At 43.0% G+C, this 19,563-nt stretch overlaps 1 protein-coding gene across 1 annotated transcript in view; it reads right to left on the reverse strand.

Annotated features, from left to right (window-relative positions):
- DNAH12 (dynein axonemal heavy chain 12) overlaps positions 1–19,563 on the reverse strand; it is a 165,470-nt gene that overhangs the window by 44,901 nt on the left and 101,006 nt on the right. The window contains 16 exon segments of the mRNA XM_044302476.1: positions 1,319–1,371; positions 1,374–1,480; positions 3,178–3,311; positions 3,389–3,583; positions 4,834–4,995; positions 5,473–5,665; positions 7,879–8,057; positions 10,403–10,702; positions 11,074–11,329; positions 11,421–11,587; positions 12,759–12,897; positions 14,469–14,620; positions 14,813–15,007; positions 15,583–15,702; positions 18,337–18,525; positions 19,327–19,410. Of these exon segments, the coding sequence (XP_044158411.1) occupies positions 1,319–1,371; positions 1,374–1,480; positions 3,178–3,311; positions 3,389–3,583; positions 4,834–4,995; positions 5,473–5,665; positions 7,879–8,057; positions 10,403–10,702; positions 11,074–11,329; positions 11,421–11,587; positions 12,759–12,897; positions 14,469–14,620; positions 14,813–15,007; positions 15,583–15,702; positions 18,337–18,525; positions 19,327–19,410 (2,625 nt within the window).

The following is a 19,563-nucleotide window of genomic DNA, read 5'->3' on the forward strand; positions in this document are numbered from 1 at the left end:
TTTCTATTAGAAAGCTCAAAATCCACTGCTCCCCTTAAAACGGCAACTACTCAATAAAATGTTGTTCACCTCCAGCCATCACTAGGGGGATTTCATTGCATATGAACTGATAAAGCTCCAATTAAACATGATAACAAATCCATATGCAGTGAACTCCCCCTAGTGGCAGCAGAAATAATTATTATTATTCAAAAGGTTTTTCTGAAAACTTTAGATTTGTTATAGAGACTGTGGGGGTTCGCTCTGATAGGCAGGTTAGCAGACGCAGTATAGAGGAAAAGACCAGTTTATAACTCAAAAACTTCAGTGTTTATTCACACTTGTTGCACAAGTACACAGTATGACAGTTCAATTGCAGTATTGGTGTTCGTTCACACCCAGACAGTTCCAAAAGCAAAAACAGTCACTTTTTTATCCTGGATGTTAATCCACACCTGGTCAGTATAGCACAGGACAGAGCAGTCCTCCTGGAATCAGGGCTCCAGCCTGGCACAAGGCTCAGATCCCACAGAGATTGCCAGAGCTCCAATGTCAGAGAGAGATCATCACCACCACCTGACACTGCTGGCAGTTTTTTATAGGCCTCTCAAAACCCAGCCTGGAACGTGGGGAGTAGTCACCCATCCAGCACTTTGACTACTCCCAGTAAGAGCCGTCCAGGATCAGCTATTTACAGCCATACTAGATAGCAAGGTGTCAAATAGCAACTGCTGCTGACACATGAAAACTGGCTCTTACTCCACCTAGGCCAGGAACCTCGGTGACACATACCTATCATCCACGATGATTCCTTGTACCTTCCTACAAGACATATCCAAGGTTTTGATTGGTGGGGGTCTGAATGCTGAGACCTCCACAGATCCCTAGAAGGAGGGGTGAGAAGTGCACAGATAGCGCACTCTCTCTTCTCACTGCATGAGACGGGCACCATAGAAGTTTATGGGCCCGTCTCGATTCTATCCTGGTACTTTACTCCCCTCATTCTAGGGGTCAGTGGTGGTGTCAGCGCTCAGACCCCCACCTATCAAAAGTTTAGCAAAAAGTTAGTGAACCTTTAACTTGGCTTTTTATGAATGGCTCAGAGGCTATTCAGGTACTGTACTAGTAACCTCACAGGTGGGTCCTTAATAAGTAATTCCTTTGCAAAAGTGGCTGTCATTAGTTATTCCTTTTCTGTGGACTGACAAAGCATCCTGCTTACAAGCGGCGATCACCGCAATATGGTTTGTCAGGCCACTCCATTTCATTCTACAGGTAATTTACCAGCCGTGATTATTGCTATTGTAATCATAGGGGTGTATGTCACCCTAACACTCACCTGAGATTCAGCGAATGCCAGCTTATCTAATCCATTGGTATATCTCTTTTTGCTTTCATCACTGTGTCCCGCTTCTGAGATAACAGATGACGGAAAGCTGCGATCAGTTCTAGATAAGAAGTTGGGGTGACATAATTGTGTCTACCCAACTCTCCCAAAAACCTGAGGAGAGTAAAACAAAAAGCCACTCTGTATGAATATACGGACTAGTCCGACCCTCTGTACAGTTTTCATATGGAACTTCTGATTGTAGTCCTTCCAGTTACAGCCTTTCAACAATATGTTTGCATCAATTACTTGCGCCAGTTTTGGCATCCCGGTATATATACAGAATATATATATATATATATATATATATATACACACACACACACTGCATTTTTCACCCTATAAAATACTTATTTCCCACCCCCAAAGTTGGGGTAAATATCAGTGTATCTTATGGGGTGAATACTAAAATACTAATGAGTCCGGAGCAGGAGAGGTAAGTTGATCTGAGCATGGATGTCATTCACATGGAGGTCTGATCTGAGGTCTGATTGGTAGACTTATGTAGGTCTAATTGAGGGTTATTCACATGGAGGTCTGCTTGGGGGACTTATAGAGGTCTGACTGAGGGTTAATCACATAGAGGTCAGATCTGAAGTTTGATTGGAGGACTGACTGAGGTATGATCTAAGGTCTGATTGAGGGTCATCCACATGGAGGTTTGATCTGAGGTCTAATTAGGGGACTTATTAATATGTAGATCTGATCTGAGGTCTGATTGGGGGACTTATTAATATTGAGGTCTGATCTGGGGTCTGATTGGGGGACTTATTATATTGAGGTCTGATCTGGGGTCTGATTGGGGGACTTTTTAATATTGAGGTCTGATCTGGGGTCTGATTGGAGGACTTTTTAATATTGAGGTCTGATATAAGGTCTGATTGGGGGACTTATTAATATTGAGGTCTGATCTGATGTGAAGCCTGATTGGGGGTCTGATTAACATTGGGGGTCTGATTGGGGGTCTGGGCTGAGGTCTGATGAAAAATATTTTTTTCTTATTTTCCTCCTCTAAAACCTAAGTGCGAAACCTAGGGTGAAAAATATGACACATACATACACACATACACACAACATATGTTTGCAGTACAGTACTATTTTTTACAAAGATAACAGCAGATAAGCAAGGTATTCTCTGTGTTTCTCTTTTATTTTGTTTTCAAATGGAAGCAAAGTAACATACGGCAGTGCGTGTGAACGTTTTCGGCTATGCAAAGCCTGCCTCAGACACTGTGCCGCAGTGGGTGTAGTTTAGTAAAGAAAGCAGTGGAGTCACGCAGGAGTATGGGAGCTATGCTCCAAAACACTTCAGTGGGAGCATAGCTCCCATACTCCTTGCGTGACTCCACTGCTTTCTTTACTAAACTACACCCACTGCGGCACAGTGTCTGAGGCAGGCTTTGCATAGCCGAAAACGTTCACACGAACTGCCGTATGTTACTTTGCTTCCTTTCGAAAACAAAATAAAAGAGAAACCCAGAGAATACCTTGCTTATCTGCTGTTATCTTTGTAAAAATATTGCTCGGGGTGGGAACCCTATATACAGCAGCACCGACTGTATAAAATTGCAGTACAGTACTGTAACTGGAGCAAGTGAACAATTTCATACGGTCTATTAGAAAACAAGAAGATTCTATGATTGTTGCTAAAGACAAATGGGCAGAGCTCCAGATCCACTGCAATGGACAAGGTGGACATTTACTATAAGGTATAGTCAGGTTACCTGTCAGGCATGCAGAATGAAGATGTTATCTACCTACACACAAGCACAGATATATATAATCATCTATGATAGAAACAGATGAATTACTTCTCTGACAACGCGATGGCGGACGTGTGAAAGTATTTACAGATGGGAACTACTTCCTCGTGCTCAGTACTAGTAAGTTCAAGGGTTTCCAAAAACTTTACTGCCACCCTCTCGAGGGCATCCTCAGGCCATGGCTATAAGACAAAATATATACTAGTCAATATTGATAGGAGAAGTAAAATGTGACATCCCGTGAGGTCTCGGTACATACCTGGAACCAGTCAATAGTACAGCAGTTGATAAGTGATGGGAACTGGCGCAGGCGGTTACGAAATGCATCGCCGATTGGGCTGAAAGCCACCACAATGTGAAGGTTTTCCTTACAACGGTTCACAAAGAAGGCAAAGAGAGCCAATGGGCTGAGCTCCACATTTTTATTCCCAGCTTGGGCGGCTGGACGGACTCCCTGGAATGATCAACATAATCCAAGATTCAAGAGGGATATAATGAACATATGACCATATTATGAACTATTATGTGTAGGCTTTAAAGGGGACCTGTCACCAAGAATCTTCCGGTTTTAGAATAGGCATTATTTAAAAATCAAGACAGACCTGTAATTCTGTATCAAAGAGAAGGTCTTTTAGGAGACCCGACCAGTGCCCCTGCCTGTTCCCTTTACATTCCAGAACGGGTTTTTAGCTAGGTTTTCATTGTGTCTGTCCTGACTAGGAGTGCACTAGAGAAGAAGCTGGCCAGACAGGTGCTAGTCCCACACAGCTTTCTCACGGTTAACACATTGAAAACAATTGCATATTGGTAACAGGTACCAAAATACTTCTGTGGGTATTTAAAGAAAAAGTATTAATTTCAGATCAGTGTACAAGATTAAAGGGGTTATCCAACCCCCAAAATGCCTGAGCCCCTCACAATGGTCATACTTACCCAGATCCTCGGCACCTGTGTCGCTTCTGATGCTTGCATGGCCGGATCAAAGCATCTGGCGAAGGGTGACGCTAGGGAGGCTTGTTCCTGTCGTGACCTGCTATTGGCTGCTCCCCCCATCGCCGGAAGTTTTGATCCACGCGACAGTGAGATGCAGCAGCGGCCGTGCAGGCATCAGAAGCGACGCGGGTGCTGGGGAACAGGGTAAGTATAACCAGTGTGAGGGGTCCGGGCATTTTGGGGGGCATTATAGGGGTTGGATAACCCCTTTAAGGTAAACAATGGAAGGTGACCAGCTCCTTTTAAAGATTATCTGACACCAACAACTACTCAATAACATTTTGTTCACCTCCAGCCATCAATAGGGGGCGCTCATTACACATGAAGAGATACAGCTCCCAATGAACACAATAACAAATCCATACACAGTGACCTCCTCCTCTATCATTTAAAGGCTCACTTACTTTGCGCAAAACTTTTAATATATCATAGAGACATACCAAAAGTTTTGATTGGTGGGGGTCCTCGCGCAAGGCAATTGCATATTTGTAACAGAGACAAAAATACTTCTATGGGTATTATTCAAAGAAAAGAATCTCACAAAAGACATCCATATTCATATCATATCCAGAGGATAGGTCATCAGTATAAAGAAAAAGAAAAAAACCTTTAAGTGAAAAAGTAGGTAATTGTGGAAAAAGTTGGAAAGGTCTCTCATTATTAAAGTATTACTTTAAAAGAGACTTCGAGAACTTTTGCCATTTACTTTACCTCCATTATTTCCTGCTTTTCATCTACAGCGAAAATATTAGGAACCTCCCCGGTGTTAAGCAGACTGTCCACATCCTCCAGAAATGCCTCCTGTTTGATTTGCGTGTCTGTGATGAGAAAAATGGTCTTCTGTCCTTTCACTCCTGCGCTCTTCAGCAGGCTCTAAAATGGAGAATATTGAAAGCTAGTAATCAATACCTGAATGGTGGGGAGCCCAACCCTCAACACCCCCACGGATCAGCTGTTTGAAGAGATCATGGTACTCAGACAAGTGCTGCAGCCTTCCTGTTTGAAGAGATCATGGTACTCAGACAAGTGCCTCAGCCTCTTCACACCATACCAAGCACAGAGCAGGGCATTGAATAGCAGCTGTACTTGGTATAACAGCTCAATCCCATTCATCTGAATAGGATTGAGCTGCAGAAAGACCATGTGAGCAATGGACATGACATCACAGGGCGAGGATCAGGCCACAGCACTTGCCTGAGCACAACAAACCCTTCCAACAGCAGAACAACGGGTGCCAGGAGTGGGACCCCTGTCGATTCTGGGGATACTGAATTATTGGACAACGACTTTCACCCTAGTGAAAATTACAGTATGCCACCACGTGTATAAGCTGCATAAGAGAAGACTTACCTTCAGGTCCTCCCTCCACTCGTTCATACCATAGCTTTTTGAAATTTCTGGTTGAAAGATATTCATTTTTGCCATAGAAGTAGCCAAACGGGTCAGCGATTGACGTCCGCTGCCTCCAACTCCGACCAATAAGGCATTACCCCCGGGCTGCTTCAGGATTCGACAAATCCGAGATAAATGTTCTAAAACATATCTGTTATTGAGAAATACAAGACAGAAGGGCATACTTAGGCTAATTTAAAAGGGTTTTCAGAGATATTAATACTGATTACCTATCCTCTGATCAGTGGTGGTCCAACACCCGGGACCGCCGCCGATCAGCTCTTTGAGAAGGCCCTGGCACTCCTGTGAGCGCTGACATTGTACTGTACAGCGGTTGTGCTAGGTATCCATTCACTTCTATGGGGCTGAGCTGCTCCTAGGCCATGTGACCAATGAACTTGTTGTCAATGGCATAAAAAAAAGCTGGAGAAGACCACAGCGCTACTGAGAGTGCCGCGTCCCGGGTATCAGACCCCCACGATCAGATACTGATGACTTATCCTTTGACGTTATTGAATTGTGGTAATGTAAATGCACATGGTGTGATCAGTCTGCCATGTGAACGATGTAAAAACAGGCAAGTTTGATGTAAATCGTTGCTGTCTGAATACATTGAATGATCCCCCATTCAGCAAGTAAACGATCACATGTGAACCCATTTGCACACAATAATCTTTGCATGAAAATTCTTGTCTGTCATTGGCTTGGCAATTGCTATTGTGCCATTAATCACCAATGCAACTATCTACTCATCTAAATCCGCTCTTAGCCTCAGACTCCTGCTGTCGAGCCTTAAGTAGAATACATGTCAGATTTGGTTTAATTTAGGCAAATCATCAATTTGTGAACTTAGTTTTAAAATGACACTGTGACAAAACACTAAGGGGCACATGTATTAAGACCGGCGTTTTAGACGCCCGTCTTAATAAACCCTATAGCTGGCGTTGGATCAACGAAGTTATGTACAGGTGCTGGCCTCTACATAAGTTCGGCGCATCCAGCGCCAATTCTAAATGTAAGACAGCTTCCTTGCTGCCTTACATTCAGACAATTTTCTACACCTAAACCAGACGTAGAAAATGATGAATGAGAAGAGACCCGACCCTTCCCCGCCAACGCCACGGACACTTTTTTTACCTGGTGTGAGCGGGGAAGAAGTCGCAGATTCTGCCGCACCATGTCGTGCAACAGAATCTGCACTAGATATACACCACAAAGTGCCATATAGCTGGTCATAAATGACCCCCTAATTGCTTCTCCTAAAGGAATATGCAAATGGCAGCAGAAGATACAGTGTCAGACAGAGTAAGGGGCGGAATAAGGCCACTTGTTGTTTCAGAGGTTTTTTAACAGGTAGCAGCAAGTGTATTAGCCGCATTGGTAAGAACTATGTCACGACCGTAGACAGTGAAACACACACACGGTGAGCCCTAACTGGAACCCAACCCGCTTTCCCTGCCTATTTGAAGTGCAAGCCCTAAGCAGCAAGTCTTCAACTGGTCGACCGTCCCTATGCTGCTTAAGTGCAGGGAGCAAGTCCAAGCTGCAGGAACCTGTTCACACAGCCGGAACCCAAACAGACAAATACACAAAGGTCAAACAGAAATGAGTTTAAGCCAGGAGGACAATACGGTACTAAATAACAGGATGGAGGGTAGCCAAAAATAGCCAAGCCAAAGGTCAAAACTAGACAGGTATCAAGGTACAAAATCACTAGAAAGAAGGAGGTCAAAGACAAGCTGAAGTCAAATAAAAAACAATCCACAACACACACAGGAGCAACCGGAGCATAACAAGGAAAAAACAGTAACTGGGCAAGGGTGTATTGCCAACAGGGGATTTAAATAGAGCGCCGAGTCCCTGGATCAGAACCTGATAGGTCCAGGGACTTGGCGCCCCATTGGACCAGAATACAGTCCTAAGATATGCAGGCTGAGCAGTCCCTACATCATAGACATACACATGTGATACCTATGACTCATAAATCTCCCCAGCGAGCAAGTGCTGTGGGGAGGAACATAGCCAGGGAGCATGGCTTAGGCGCAGCGTCACCAGAGGGCGTGGCCTGGACTGTGTGTCATGGGGGGCACTGCCCGGCATCACGTCTCACTCCTCAGGTCTCACAGAGCGCATCGCTGGAGCCCAGCCAGGTAAGTTGGTGACAAGGTAATCTGCAGTTGGATCTGCAACATGACAATCTACAAATCTGCACCAGAAATCTGAGGGTCAGCATTGGATTTCTGTCCCAGATTCCATGGGAAATGGATATTAGATTTTCCCAACAGGTATTTTAAGCCATATAAGCATACCCTTTCTGTTCCACCGGGACTTCATGTTGTGTCTGATGTATGAGTAAGAGCATACCTGAATATAACCAGATTCATGCGAGTTTTGTGGGTCTGATTGTATTCATCCAGACATCTCTCCACAACATCATTGAACTGCTGGACGCTTGGTATCTCTTCGTATAGACGTTCATCTCCTTCAAGGTCAGGATTCATGTAGTCACCAAACAGCAAGTTTCTAATGTCTTCTTCTGAGAGCTGCAAAATACCAGAAACATCTTACTATGATTGCAAGCTAGAACTATGATACGCATGCATAACTTTATAAAGAAAGGATAGCTCTTATTACCTGGGTCAACACAGCCGGCAATTATCGCTAACTGCTCCTTCTCAATAACTGGGGGAATTGAGTGCTGCATTTAGGGCGGGTTCGCAATCGAGTTATATATTCCATTATAATAGATGTAGTTACGTATTTTCTTTCCGTGTCCGTTACGTTTTTTTTTCTGGACCGTATGCGAAACCATTCATTTCAATGGGTCCACAAAAAAAAAACGGAAGTAAGGGCTCATGCAAATTGCGGATCCGCAAAAAATGGATGCTGCCTGTGTGCCTTCCGCAATTTGCAGAACGGAACAGGAGGCCCATTATAGAAATGCCTATTCTTGTCCGCAAAACAGACAAGAATAGGACATGCCTCATCATTTTTGCGGGGCCACGGAACGGAGCAACGGATGCGGACAGCACACAGAGTGCTGTCCGCATCTTTTGTGGACCCATTGATATCAGTGGCTCCATATACGGAATCAAAATACGGCCTGTATACGGAACGCAAAAAAACGTTCATGTGCATGAGCCCTTACTCCGTGTTTCTGTATGTCCGTATTTCCGTTCCGAAAAAAATAGAACATGTCCTATTATTGTCCGCATTACGGACAAGGACAGGACTGTTCTATTAGGGGCCAGCTGTTCCATTACGCAAAATACGGAATGCACACGGAATATAACGGAACAAAATGGAACTGTTATTTGTGGCCATAGGCAGTATTAGGACAGAGCAAAACGGAATGCCTCTTAAAGGGTTCCGTTTTGCATTCCAAACCCTATAACGGAATTTATAACGCAAATGCGAACCCTCCCTAACATGCAGCAATCATCCACTGTGTATGGGGATCGGCAATTGCCGCTGTGATCGCTTGTGCCATAGAAAATCATTGGGAGAGATTTATCAAAACTGGTGTAAAGAAAAACTGGCTTAGTTGCCCATAACAAGATTCCATAGAAGCATCGAAAAGTGACAGGTGGAATCTAAGGTGGAAAATGGCAGCTAAGCCAGTTTTCCTTTACACCAGCTTTTGTATACGATGTATAATGATTGATGGAGATGTACCAGTCATTTTGATATATGCTAATGTCTTGTGCCATTTTTTGTACAACGAGGTGGGGGGGGGTTAAAGGAAAACTGTGGACACAAACTGTCTTATAATATGTTACTTTTATTTGAATAATAAAAACGATTTGATTGAAATTAATGGTATGAACTAGAATAAAGAATCTAAACATGCCTCAGATTATCATCCATCAATAGCCTCTGTGATAAATCTGATGTATTTTTAGGCTGTCCAGTCCAAGGCTCCATTCAGACGTCCGTTGAATGGTCCGGATCCACAGTGTGCTGTCCGCATCTGCACTTCCGTTCTGCGGCCCCGATCTTCCGGTCCGCGGCTCCGCAAAAAAATTGAACATGTCCTAGGCATTTTCTATTACAGTGCCGGCCATGTGCACATGGCCAGTGTCAGTGTTTTGCGGATCCGCAAAACACTTACGGACGTGTGAATGGACCCTAAAGGCTGTATTACACTGGCTGATATTTCAGACGATAATCGCATGTTGAACGCATGAACGCTCGTTAGTGATCGTCTTGCAGTGTAATACTGTTACCGATTGCATGACGAATGAGCAATCGGCGAATGCCTGACAATTCCGTTTTTTAAACATGCTTAAGAATCAGCGCTTGCCGGTGGCAGATCGTGCTGTCTAATAGCGATCTGCCGCCGGCAAACCACTAGACAGTATGGGGCCGAGCGATAGCATAGCAATCGCTCCTCCACGTGCTGCGGAGATCACTGCATGTAATAGCAGCGGTCTAGAGGTAACGCTTTCCTCCCGACAATCGCTTGCTGATCTGCCTGTCTAATACAGCCTTTAGTCTACACTGTCTAAATCTTAAACTAGTCGGGCAGATTATTGCTAACGGGCATAAACGCTCATTAGAGATAATTGGCCCATTTAAAGGTGCCAATGTTTACCCGATGAACGAGCAAAACACTTGTCCATCGGGTAATAGATCGTAGGCGCGGTCACCGAAATTAGCCTTTGTGGGCAGCAGATTGTGCCGTCTCAACAGCCTCAGCTGCCAGCAATCAGTGATTCTGTATGAGGACGAGCAATGGCATTGCGATTGTTCTTCCCCCTACTGTGCACAGGATTGTTGCATGTAAACGCAACGGTCTCCTCCACTGACAAGCAGGTCCATCGAGCAGTAGAAAGGGGCCATTAGACAATATCAGTAAATCTACCACATTGTGTATTTCAGTACTCACAGGTTCGTTTCCTTGTCTTAAGTTCTCAAAAACAGAGTCAAAATTTTCTTTGAAATGCTCTTTCACCACATCATTTAATAACTTGTACAGCCAGGTTCTGTCCTTTTCGTCAACTAAGCGGTCATAAAACACTCGCAAGACCTCATGAACAAACAGTCGCACCATGACGCGTTTATTTTCCACAGACTGTTTCTTGATAAGTAAGCAGCCTTGCACCACTCGGGAAAAATCCCGCAGATTAAATGTATAATGGGATTTGGCAGGTGTGGGTAACAGGTTCTCCATGGCTTTCTTGTAAACCTGGAATTTAGATACAAAAATAAGTAAGGTAAAAAGAAGCACCGCACAGAGTCCCATAGACTGCTATAGGTCTAAAGGGACTGAATGTGCTGTCATACAAGTTTATAAAAAAATCCAGGATTTCACCATGGTCATATGTGTGGAGAATTGAAAAGTTTATTCCCATCTTCGACATATGGGGTCACAGATCTACCTGAAAGGGATGACCAGAGGCCACTTAAGAACGACAAAGGTTGGGAGACCCCATTCTGGAGACTGGCATGGGTCCTAGAGCTTTGACCCACATTTATCAGACATTTATGACCTATCCTGTGGGGGTATGCCATAAATATCTAAGATGGGGCTACCCCTTTAAATACAGAATTTCTCACCTCCATTGTGCCATTGACTATTTGGTTCCCCACAGTAAAGAATTCTGGTGGAAACTCATTGTTTCGTAGATAAAAGGCGACTACAGCGGAGAAGATTCGGACCATAGTCTCATCGCTGAAAGCATTTATGGTGCAGATATTAAAATGACGCAAGAATCGAGGAGTAACTGCGTTTCTTCCACCACCAGGAGGACCCATCGCGGCAATCAGCTGTACATCTACGAGTGAGATTTTGGAGGTGTCCTTCAAGTCGTACCTAAAGGTTGTGAACAATCTTTAGTGTCAAGTGGAATAAATAGACAAAGAGAAAAAATGATCAATTCAAAATTATTTACTATAATAATTACCAGTTCCCATGGTCAAAGAACTGACGCAGCAGCTCGATAGGTGGCTGAGCACCATATTTCTCTAATGCGGGCATGTTCATATCATCCACAAATATGATGCATTTCTTCCCCATCTGAGGGCCGTAAACACCTTTGCGTCTTTTATCCAGTCTGTCCATGACAATGTTCTAGAATGGTTATGGTGAGGTTAGTAGGATGCAAAGTATGAGCCAGCAAATTCAACATGATTCTTAGTACTATCTGTCTCCAAATTCTCTAGCTGTAGAGTAAAATGCAAGCACTGCAGCTTATTCCGGTATCAAAGACTCTTGTCATTATATTTGAGGGGTTGTCTGACCCCGGTTGTCTCATGAATGCCGATTTCCTCAGGTCAGACATCAGAAGACGCCTTCACCAGAAAAAGTTGTGATTTTCACCCATTTCTTCTGCACTGGCTGCTAAAATGTAGTATGAGTTATGGTCCGTGATAGCAGAATCCATAACAGAATTCTCAGATAACCCAAACTTTGTACGCCAAACTCATCCCTAATTACAGGTCAACCATTCAATTGTGCACATGTCCATACACCCCAGGCAGCAGTCAGCCGGACAATTCTTTGGCTGACAGCTATCAATCCTGACTTTCCCCCATACACATGCAAACTCAGCTTAGGGCGGGTTCACATCAGCGTTATGAATTCCGTTATAACGTAAAATAACGGAATTCATAAGACGTAAGTCAAAACGGAAACCTTTAGAGGCATTCCGTTTGGATCCGTCATAATAGAGGTCTGTGGGCAAGCAAAATGGATACGTCTGGTTTCCGTTATGCAGGACAGAAAATAAAGTCTTGTCGACAGGTTTCCGTTTTGAATTCCGTCTTACGATTTCCGTTATGAGATGAAAGCAATAACGGAATTCATAACGCTGATGTGAACCCGCCCTTAGCAGAGCATGCACGTATTTCTAGCGAGCAGAAGGGAATAAGTTGCTGCCATAAACCTCTGGTGGTAGATTATCTCTTTTTAGAACAAAGGGTCCTTCTTAACACCAACATCTGGCGCCATGGTAAAGTTTGGACACCCCCTTACACATGCAGGTCCTGACGTTTGCCTAATGTGTATGGCCACCTTAGAAATGACCATGTAACACATGTGTAGGCTTGGATGGTCAGAGAGCTGCTTGTAGTTAGTGGCCTTCCTCTTTGGTTCCGTGGCATACCTCCCATGACACCTACATGACCTAAATCTAACGAGGCATATGGAAAGGGGTTGACCTTATAAGGCACCCCCTGGAGTTAGTAATTGTCTTGAGTCACAGACTGATAACAGAAAGTAAAGTAATAAAGACAGGACAAACCTGAGTCTGATTGGCACTCGTTCGAGCAGAAAAGTTTATGAAGAAGGGAAAGAATTTATCTTTGTCCAGATTGTTCATGAGTTTGTCTTTGACATAAACAGATTTACCTGTCCCTGTTGGTCCCACAAATAACAGTGGGCTGAAAAAAATAGGAAATAAGTGTAGGGCAACCATAAAACCATTTTACCGTTTAGCAAGTATCAAGTAAAACCAGTAATCTAAATATTTAGGAAACTATCTGCAGCATACGTTATAGCAGCTCACAAATCTAGCTCTTCCATGAGCCAGGGCGGACACTAGGCAATCAAAATCCCTGGGATTGTCCAGCAGCATACAAACAGAGATAGATTTTATTACCACTTGCATATCATAGACAGAACACAGGCTACTGTAAATGACGGGCTTTATCCTGCCAATGGACTTGCAGTGTAATGGTGACTACCATATCTTTCGTTTTAAGATGCACCTTTTTCCTCCCAAAAGTGGGGGGGAAATGTCAGTGCATTTTGTAAAGCGAATACTAATGAGTGTAGTGCTGCTAGTGCTGGTATTACTCACAGCTCACTGGTCTTCTTCTCTAAGCTCCGCACTGTGCGGTTTCCTGACAGTTTACAGTGTCAGGAAGTAGAGCTGTCCGAAGCAGGAGAGGTACATTGTTTTATTTATTTTTTTGTCTGATCTGAGGCCTGATGAAGATTGGGGGTCTGATCTGAGGTCTGATATAGATTGGAGGTCTGATGAAGATTGGAAGTCTGATCTGAGGTCTGATGATTGGGGGTCAGATCTGAGGTCTGATATAGATTGGAGGTCTGATGAAGAATGAGGGTCTGATCTGAGGTCTGATACAGATTGGAGGTCTGATGAAGACTAAGGGTTTGATCTGAGGTCTGATACAGATTGGAGGTCTGATGAAGATTGGAAGTCTGATCTGAGGTCTGATGATTGGGGGTCGGATCTGAGGTCTGATATAGATTGAAGGTCTGATAAAGATTGGGGGTCTGATCTGAGGTCTGATGATTGGGGGTCGGATCTGAGGTCTGATATAGATTGGAGGTCTGTTGAAGATTGGAAGTCTGATCTGAGGCCTGATGAAGAATGAGGGTCTGATCTGAGGTCTGATATAGATTGGAGGTCTGATGAAGAATGAGGGTCTGATCTGAGGTCTGATATAGATTGGAGGTCTGATGAAGACTAAGGGTTTGATCTGAGGTCTGATACAGATTGGAGGTCTGATGAAGATTGGAAGTCTGATCTGAGGTCTGATGATTGGGGTTCGGATCTAAGGTCTGATATAGATTGGAGGTCTGTTGAAGATTGGGAGTCTGATCTGAGGTCTGATTTTTGAGGGTTGGATCTGGTCTGATATAGATTGGAGGTCTGATAAGAATGAGGGTCTGATCTGAGGTCTGATGAAGACTAAGGGCTTGATCCGAGGTCTGATATAGATTGGAGGTCTGATGAAGACTGAGCGTCTGATCTGAAGTCTGTTGATTGGGGGTCGGATCTGAAGTCTGATGAAAAATATTTATTCTTATTTTCCTCCTCTAAAACCTGCGTCTTATGGTCAGATGCGTCTTATAGAGTGAAAAATATGGTAATTTGCTGACTGCTCATGACTTCCCTGCTCCATTATGCATTCTGATGATAGGACAAATAATTATCAGTTGTTGGTTCATCAAATAGCATTTCAATCTATTATACCCAACTTACATGGTGTATTTGATACACATATCCATGAGGAAGGTGTATCTGACAGTGTCCATAGTTGGCACAATGATATCTTGGATTTTGGTGTTTTTGTCCCACATGGCTGTGCCTTTGATAAATTCATTCCAGTGAACCCAGCGCCCGCGTCCTTTAAGCTTGAAAGAACATAAAAAAGTTAACACCAAATTTATGAAAAATATAAGATTTCAAATTCAATCTTAGAACTTTTCTAGGATGAGAAAGCATCAACATGTTGAATAAGTTTGACACGTGAAGGTCCAGAGCAATGACTGACTTGTCTTTTTCAGGATTAGAGAGCAACTCATGGAGTCTGGTCTCAGGAACACACTTTACCTCATACATATATCATAGACCAGGCCTTTATCATCAAATGGACATTCCCATTTCCCCACGGATGCTGGAACAGGGTTCTGATCATTTTTTCCTGACACAAGTGCTTTCAAAAAAGCATCAAACTTGACTTGACTGTCGGTGTCACAGCAGCCACCAATGGACCAAACCAAGGAGAAAGCAAAACAGGCCTAGAGGAAAAAAGAGAATACTAGATAGGAACCTATATGCATACAGTCTCTAGAAACCAAGGCCATGACTCAAGACTTGGGCAAAACATTGATACGAACACTAATACATTCTTTGCACTGTGGGCAACCTGGGCAACACTGGCACACAATTTCCCATGGTTTCCTCCTTCCTTAATTATACTTATAAGAAATAATCCCTAGTTCTTGTCCTTGGGCATCAATTTCTAGTTTTGCCTGCAGAGAAAACGGCATTGAAATGCAAAATATGAACTGGGCCTCAAAAAGACTCTATAAAAAACATCTGGGCAATCAGCGCTAAATGATTCGATTCAGCCTAATGAAGACTGATAGATGCTTGACTTCTTGCCCCATGGCAAGCCTTTGGGCCAGTGGTGAATTTCCTATCCACCTTGAGTTTCCATGTAGGCTTGCATTGTAAATATATTGCCTTGTCCGGAAATATTCCTATTATTTGTAAGCCTTGACCATGAATTTAATCTTATATGGGAAACCCTGCTTATCCCAACGTTTGCACAGGTCCAACCGTGTATGGGATCAGCAGATGTCCCACTTACCATGATCCAGATACGAATGCTCTTATTAGTGGGATCTTCTCTCACCGCATCAAAAATCAGCATCTCTAGTAATCTTGTGAGCGATACTACTACATTGCCATTGCTGGTTGTCACCAGTTCCTGTGAGGGAAGACACCATATCAGTGACACATCAGTGAATAACTAATAATATCAGATAGTGACACATATCTTTTTTTTCCAATTTGTTTTTTATTTTCGGATTGCATATTTTTTTCAATTTTATTTCCTGGACATGAGAGACCATGGACAGGAGGGGACCTCATTGACTTCTATGTTAGACTTTTCAAATCACCTATTGTGAATGGTGGATCCTATGTTATCTCTACAGAGGTGCTATCTGTCATTCTAATCATGCCTGCAATGATAAGCAGATAATTGCAGTAAATTGGGATCTATACAAACCAAGAAGCGGCATCTATTATTAGGCTTAGTGGCCAGTGCCAAAACTGCAGGATTTTTTGGATTTTTTTATATAGATATTGACATGAAAAACAAAAAAATAACATCATCAAAAATTCTTTAAAAATATGTTTAACATAAAGACTTGGTTTAAACAATAGGCCATTTTCTGATAACATGTTTCCTTTAAGGGGTTTTCCAGGACTAGAATATTGATAGTCTGTCCTTAGGATAGATCATCAATGTCAGATCGTGGGGGTACAACTCGTCACCCCTGGAGGTTGTCTGCTGTGGACAATAATTTATCTTTTTAACATTGAGTTTTTATTTTATTTTAAGGTTACAATTTACAGTTAATTATATCATATGTGAAATAAATACAGGTTTCTATTGAACATAAACAATAAAAAGGTTTTAAGTACAACAAATTCGCTAGTTTTGTGATTATTTCTAACATGAATATATTAATTGTAATATAATCAATATATAGTAAAGAATAGGTTAAATAATTTGTCGTTATTGTTATATATTTAGTTAAAATCTATTTTTAAATTTATATAATATAATTGTTACATTTCATTTATGAAAAGAAAAATTCAATTAACTACAGTAAATGATTGAATTGAGGTAAGTGAATATAGAGTTTTATTAAATATTAACAAATAATTTTGATTATTATTAGCTAGTTAAATTGTATTTAATGTATTTATGGAGGTGGACATGCAGATTAAATAATAATAAAAATATATAATGTAACAATTTTAATAATTTTTTGTTAAAAGGGTCCCTCGATGAACCATGGATCATGGGGATTCCCAGCCATTAGCTGTCATCTGTTAGGCCTCGTTCACACGGGCATTGCACCCGCACTGAATCCAGACCCATTCATTTCTATGGGGTTGTGCACATGAGCGGTGATTTTCACGCATCACTTGTGCGTTGCGTGAAAATCACAGCAAGCTTTATATTGTGCGTTTTTCACGCAACGCAGGCCCCATAGAAGTGAATGCCACTGCGTGAAAATCGCAAGCATCCGCAAGCAAGTGCAGATGCAGTGGGATTTTCACGCATAGTTGCTAGGGGACGATCGGGATGGAGACCCGATCATTATTATTTTCCCTTATAACATGGTTATAAGGGAAAATAATAGCATTCTTAATACAGAATGCTATGTTAAATAGAGTGATGGATCATGTGACATGTGACGGACCATGTGATGAGCGCAGTGACGTCACCACAGGTCCTTTTCCTCCTGGGCATGAAAGAAGAAGACAGAAGAGAAGCCGGGCTGTGTGAACAAGTGGATGAGGTGAGTTAAATTATTTTTGCTTTTTTTTTAACCTATCCATCCCTATTTTACTAAGCATTCTGTATTAAAGGGGACCTGTCACCGGGATTTTGTGTATAGAGCTGAGGACATGGGTTGCTAGATGGCCGCTAGCACATCCGCAATATCCAGTCCCCATAGCTCTGTGTGCTTTTATTGTGTAAAAAAAACAACGATTTGATATATATGCAAATTAACCTGAGATGAGTCCTGTACGTGAGATGAGTCAGGCACAGGACTCATCTAAGGTTAATTTGCATATGTATCAAATCGGGTTTTTTACACAATAAAAGCACACAGAGCTATGGGGCCTGGGTATTGTGGATGTGCTAGTGGCCATCTAGCAACCCATGTCCTCATCTCTATACACAAAATCCCGGTGACAGGTTCCCTTTAAGAATGCTATTATTTTCCCGTATAACCATAATAAAATCTACACAACACTGTGAAGAAGTCCGGGTTTGGGTACCAAACATGCCAATTTTTCTCACGTGCGTGCAAAAGGCATTAAAACGCTTTGCACTCTGCATTTTCCCGCAACGCACCCGCTTTCTATCCAGCCCTCACACGTGACGCCCGTGTGAAAGAGGCCTTATTGAACTTGCCAACAAGTGCTCGATTTTCCTGTAGCAGTGCCCCAGGAAAGAATGAGTATTCCATGGTATTCATTGAAATCAATAGGTGATCCACTAGATCCTTGAATGTGTTGGGTCCTCCAGACAGAGATAGAGACACTCTTTGTACTGGCTGCCTTATCTGGCTAATTGAGCAGGAGAACCCCTTCCCAAACCCTTTTCACTCAAACTTCCCTAAAAGGGCATTTTAAAATGGGATTTCTAAAGCAGACAACCCCTTTAATATATGAAATAAATACAAATCTGTTCAGTCATGGGTGAACATTGTTTCATCTCTGTAATATCTGGTGATTACTGTCACTGTCTAATGCACAATAACATTTGTGCAATGCACCGACAATTAGAAAATGAATGGAAACACTTGGTCCTCACCTTGCACTGTTTCCTGAGGAATCTGAGTGAAGGTTGGACGAGCCACTTGAAGAGTTCCTCTAGAAGAGTGAGGAGTTCTTTAGTCTTCAATGCATCAGGAAGGGTGCTGAGCCAAGACTTCACCAGTGGAGCCCAACCCAATTGTTGGGGTTCCAGATAAATCATACCACAGCGGCTCACAGTGGCAGGCTAGAAAGGGAAATATAGAGAGAAAAAAATAAAAATATAGTTATCCCGGTTGATATAAGACCAAAGCCTATGTAGTTAACCACTAAGCACTCAGTTTTGATCCAGACGAAGAAAAAAAACTGACTGTATGAAGTCATTTCCCACTGTCCTAAAAGGGGCTGTGCACCTTTAAAGGGGGGGGGGGGGGCTGGCAAATAACCCCTCTTGGGCCGACCTGCGAAGAGAAGCATACTTACCTGCTTCCCAGTGCTGGCTCCCTGCTCTTTTCTCCCCTGCCTTGCCCTCTCCGCGGCGCTCCCAGGATGTAGTCTTCTGTTTAGATGCCACTGCAGCCAATCGCTGGCCGCAGCCGTGACCTGCTCTCCTTGCATCATGTCAAATGGTCACGTGACGCAAGGGGTGCAGGTCACTGCTGCGGACAGCGACTGGCTGCAGCAGTTAAAATGGAAGTTGACATCCTGGGAGCGCAGCGGAGCAGCTGAGGCTGGGGAGAGGAGGGGAGCCAGTGCCGGGAGGCAAGCAAGTTGGATTCCCTTTGCAGGTCTAACCAAGAAGGAAGGGGGGGGGGGGCCATGTAACACCACCTCCTCTTCAAACAGCTGATTAGCAGGGGTGCTGGGTAATGGATCCCCGTCAATCTGATATTGAAGACCTATCCTGAGGGTAAGTAATCAAGATAAAACCCCTGCACAACCCCTTTAAGTCACCCCTGATCCATTTTTTTTGTACTAAATAACATACGATAGTTGCCATTTATATAACTGGATGGGAATCTTTCATATAGGAAGACTGTAAACGTACCGAAGCCTGGGACAGGTCCATTGTCTCAAATATCAGGCTCATCTGAGGTGACATCTGAATGATCTCCCCACTCATCAAGCAGAGCTGAAAATAGAGGAGCACGGGTCAAAATGGGAAATTTTTGAGCAAACACATTTTGAAGGAGCCTGAGCAGTAACTTATTACATAGTAACTGTGAGCTTCTGGCAGGAAAATACTATTATTCTATCCTCATTATTTAAAAAAAATAGCTAAAAA

This window comes from Bufo gargarizans, chromosome 7 (genome assembly GCF_014858855.1).
Source record: "Bufo gargarizans isolate SCDJY-AF-19 chromosome 7, ASM1485885v1, whole genome shotgun sequence".
Lineage (NCBI taxonomy): Eukaryota > Metazoa > Chordata > Amphibia > Anura > Bufonidae > Bufo > Bufo gargarizans.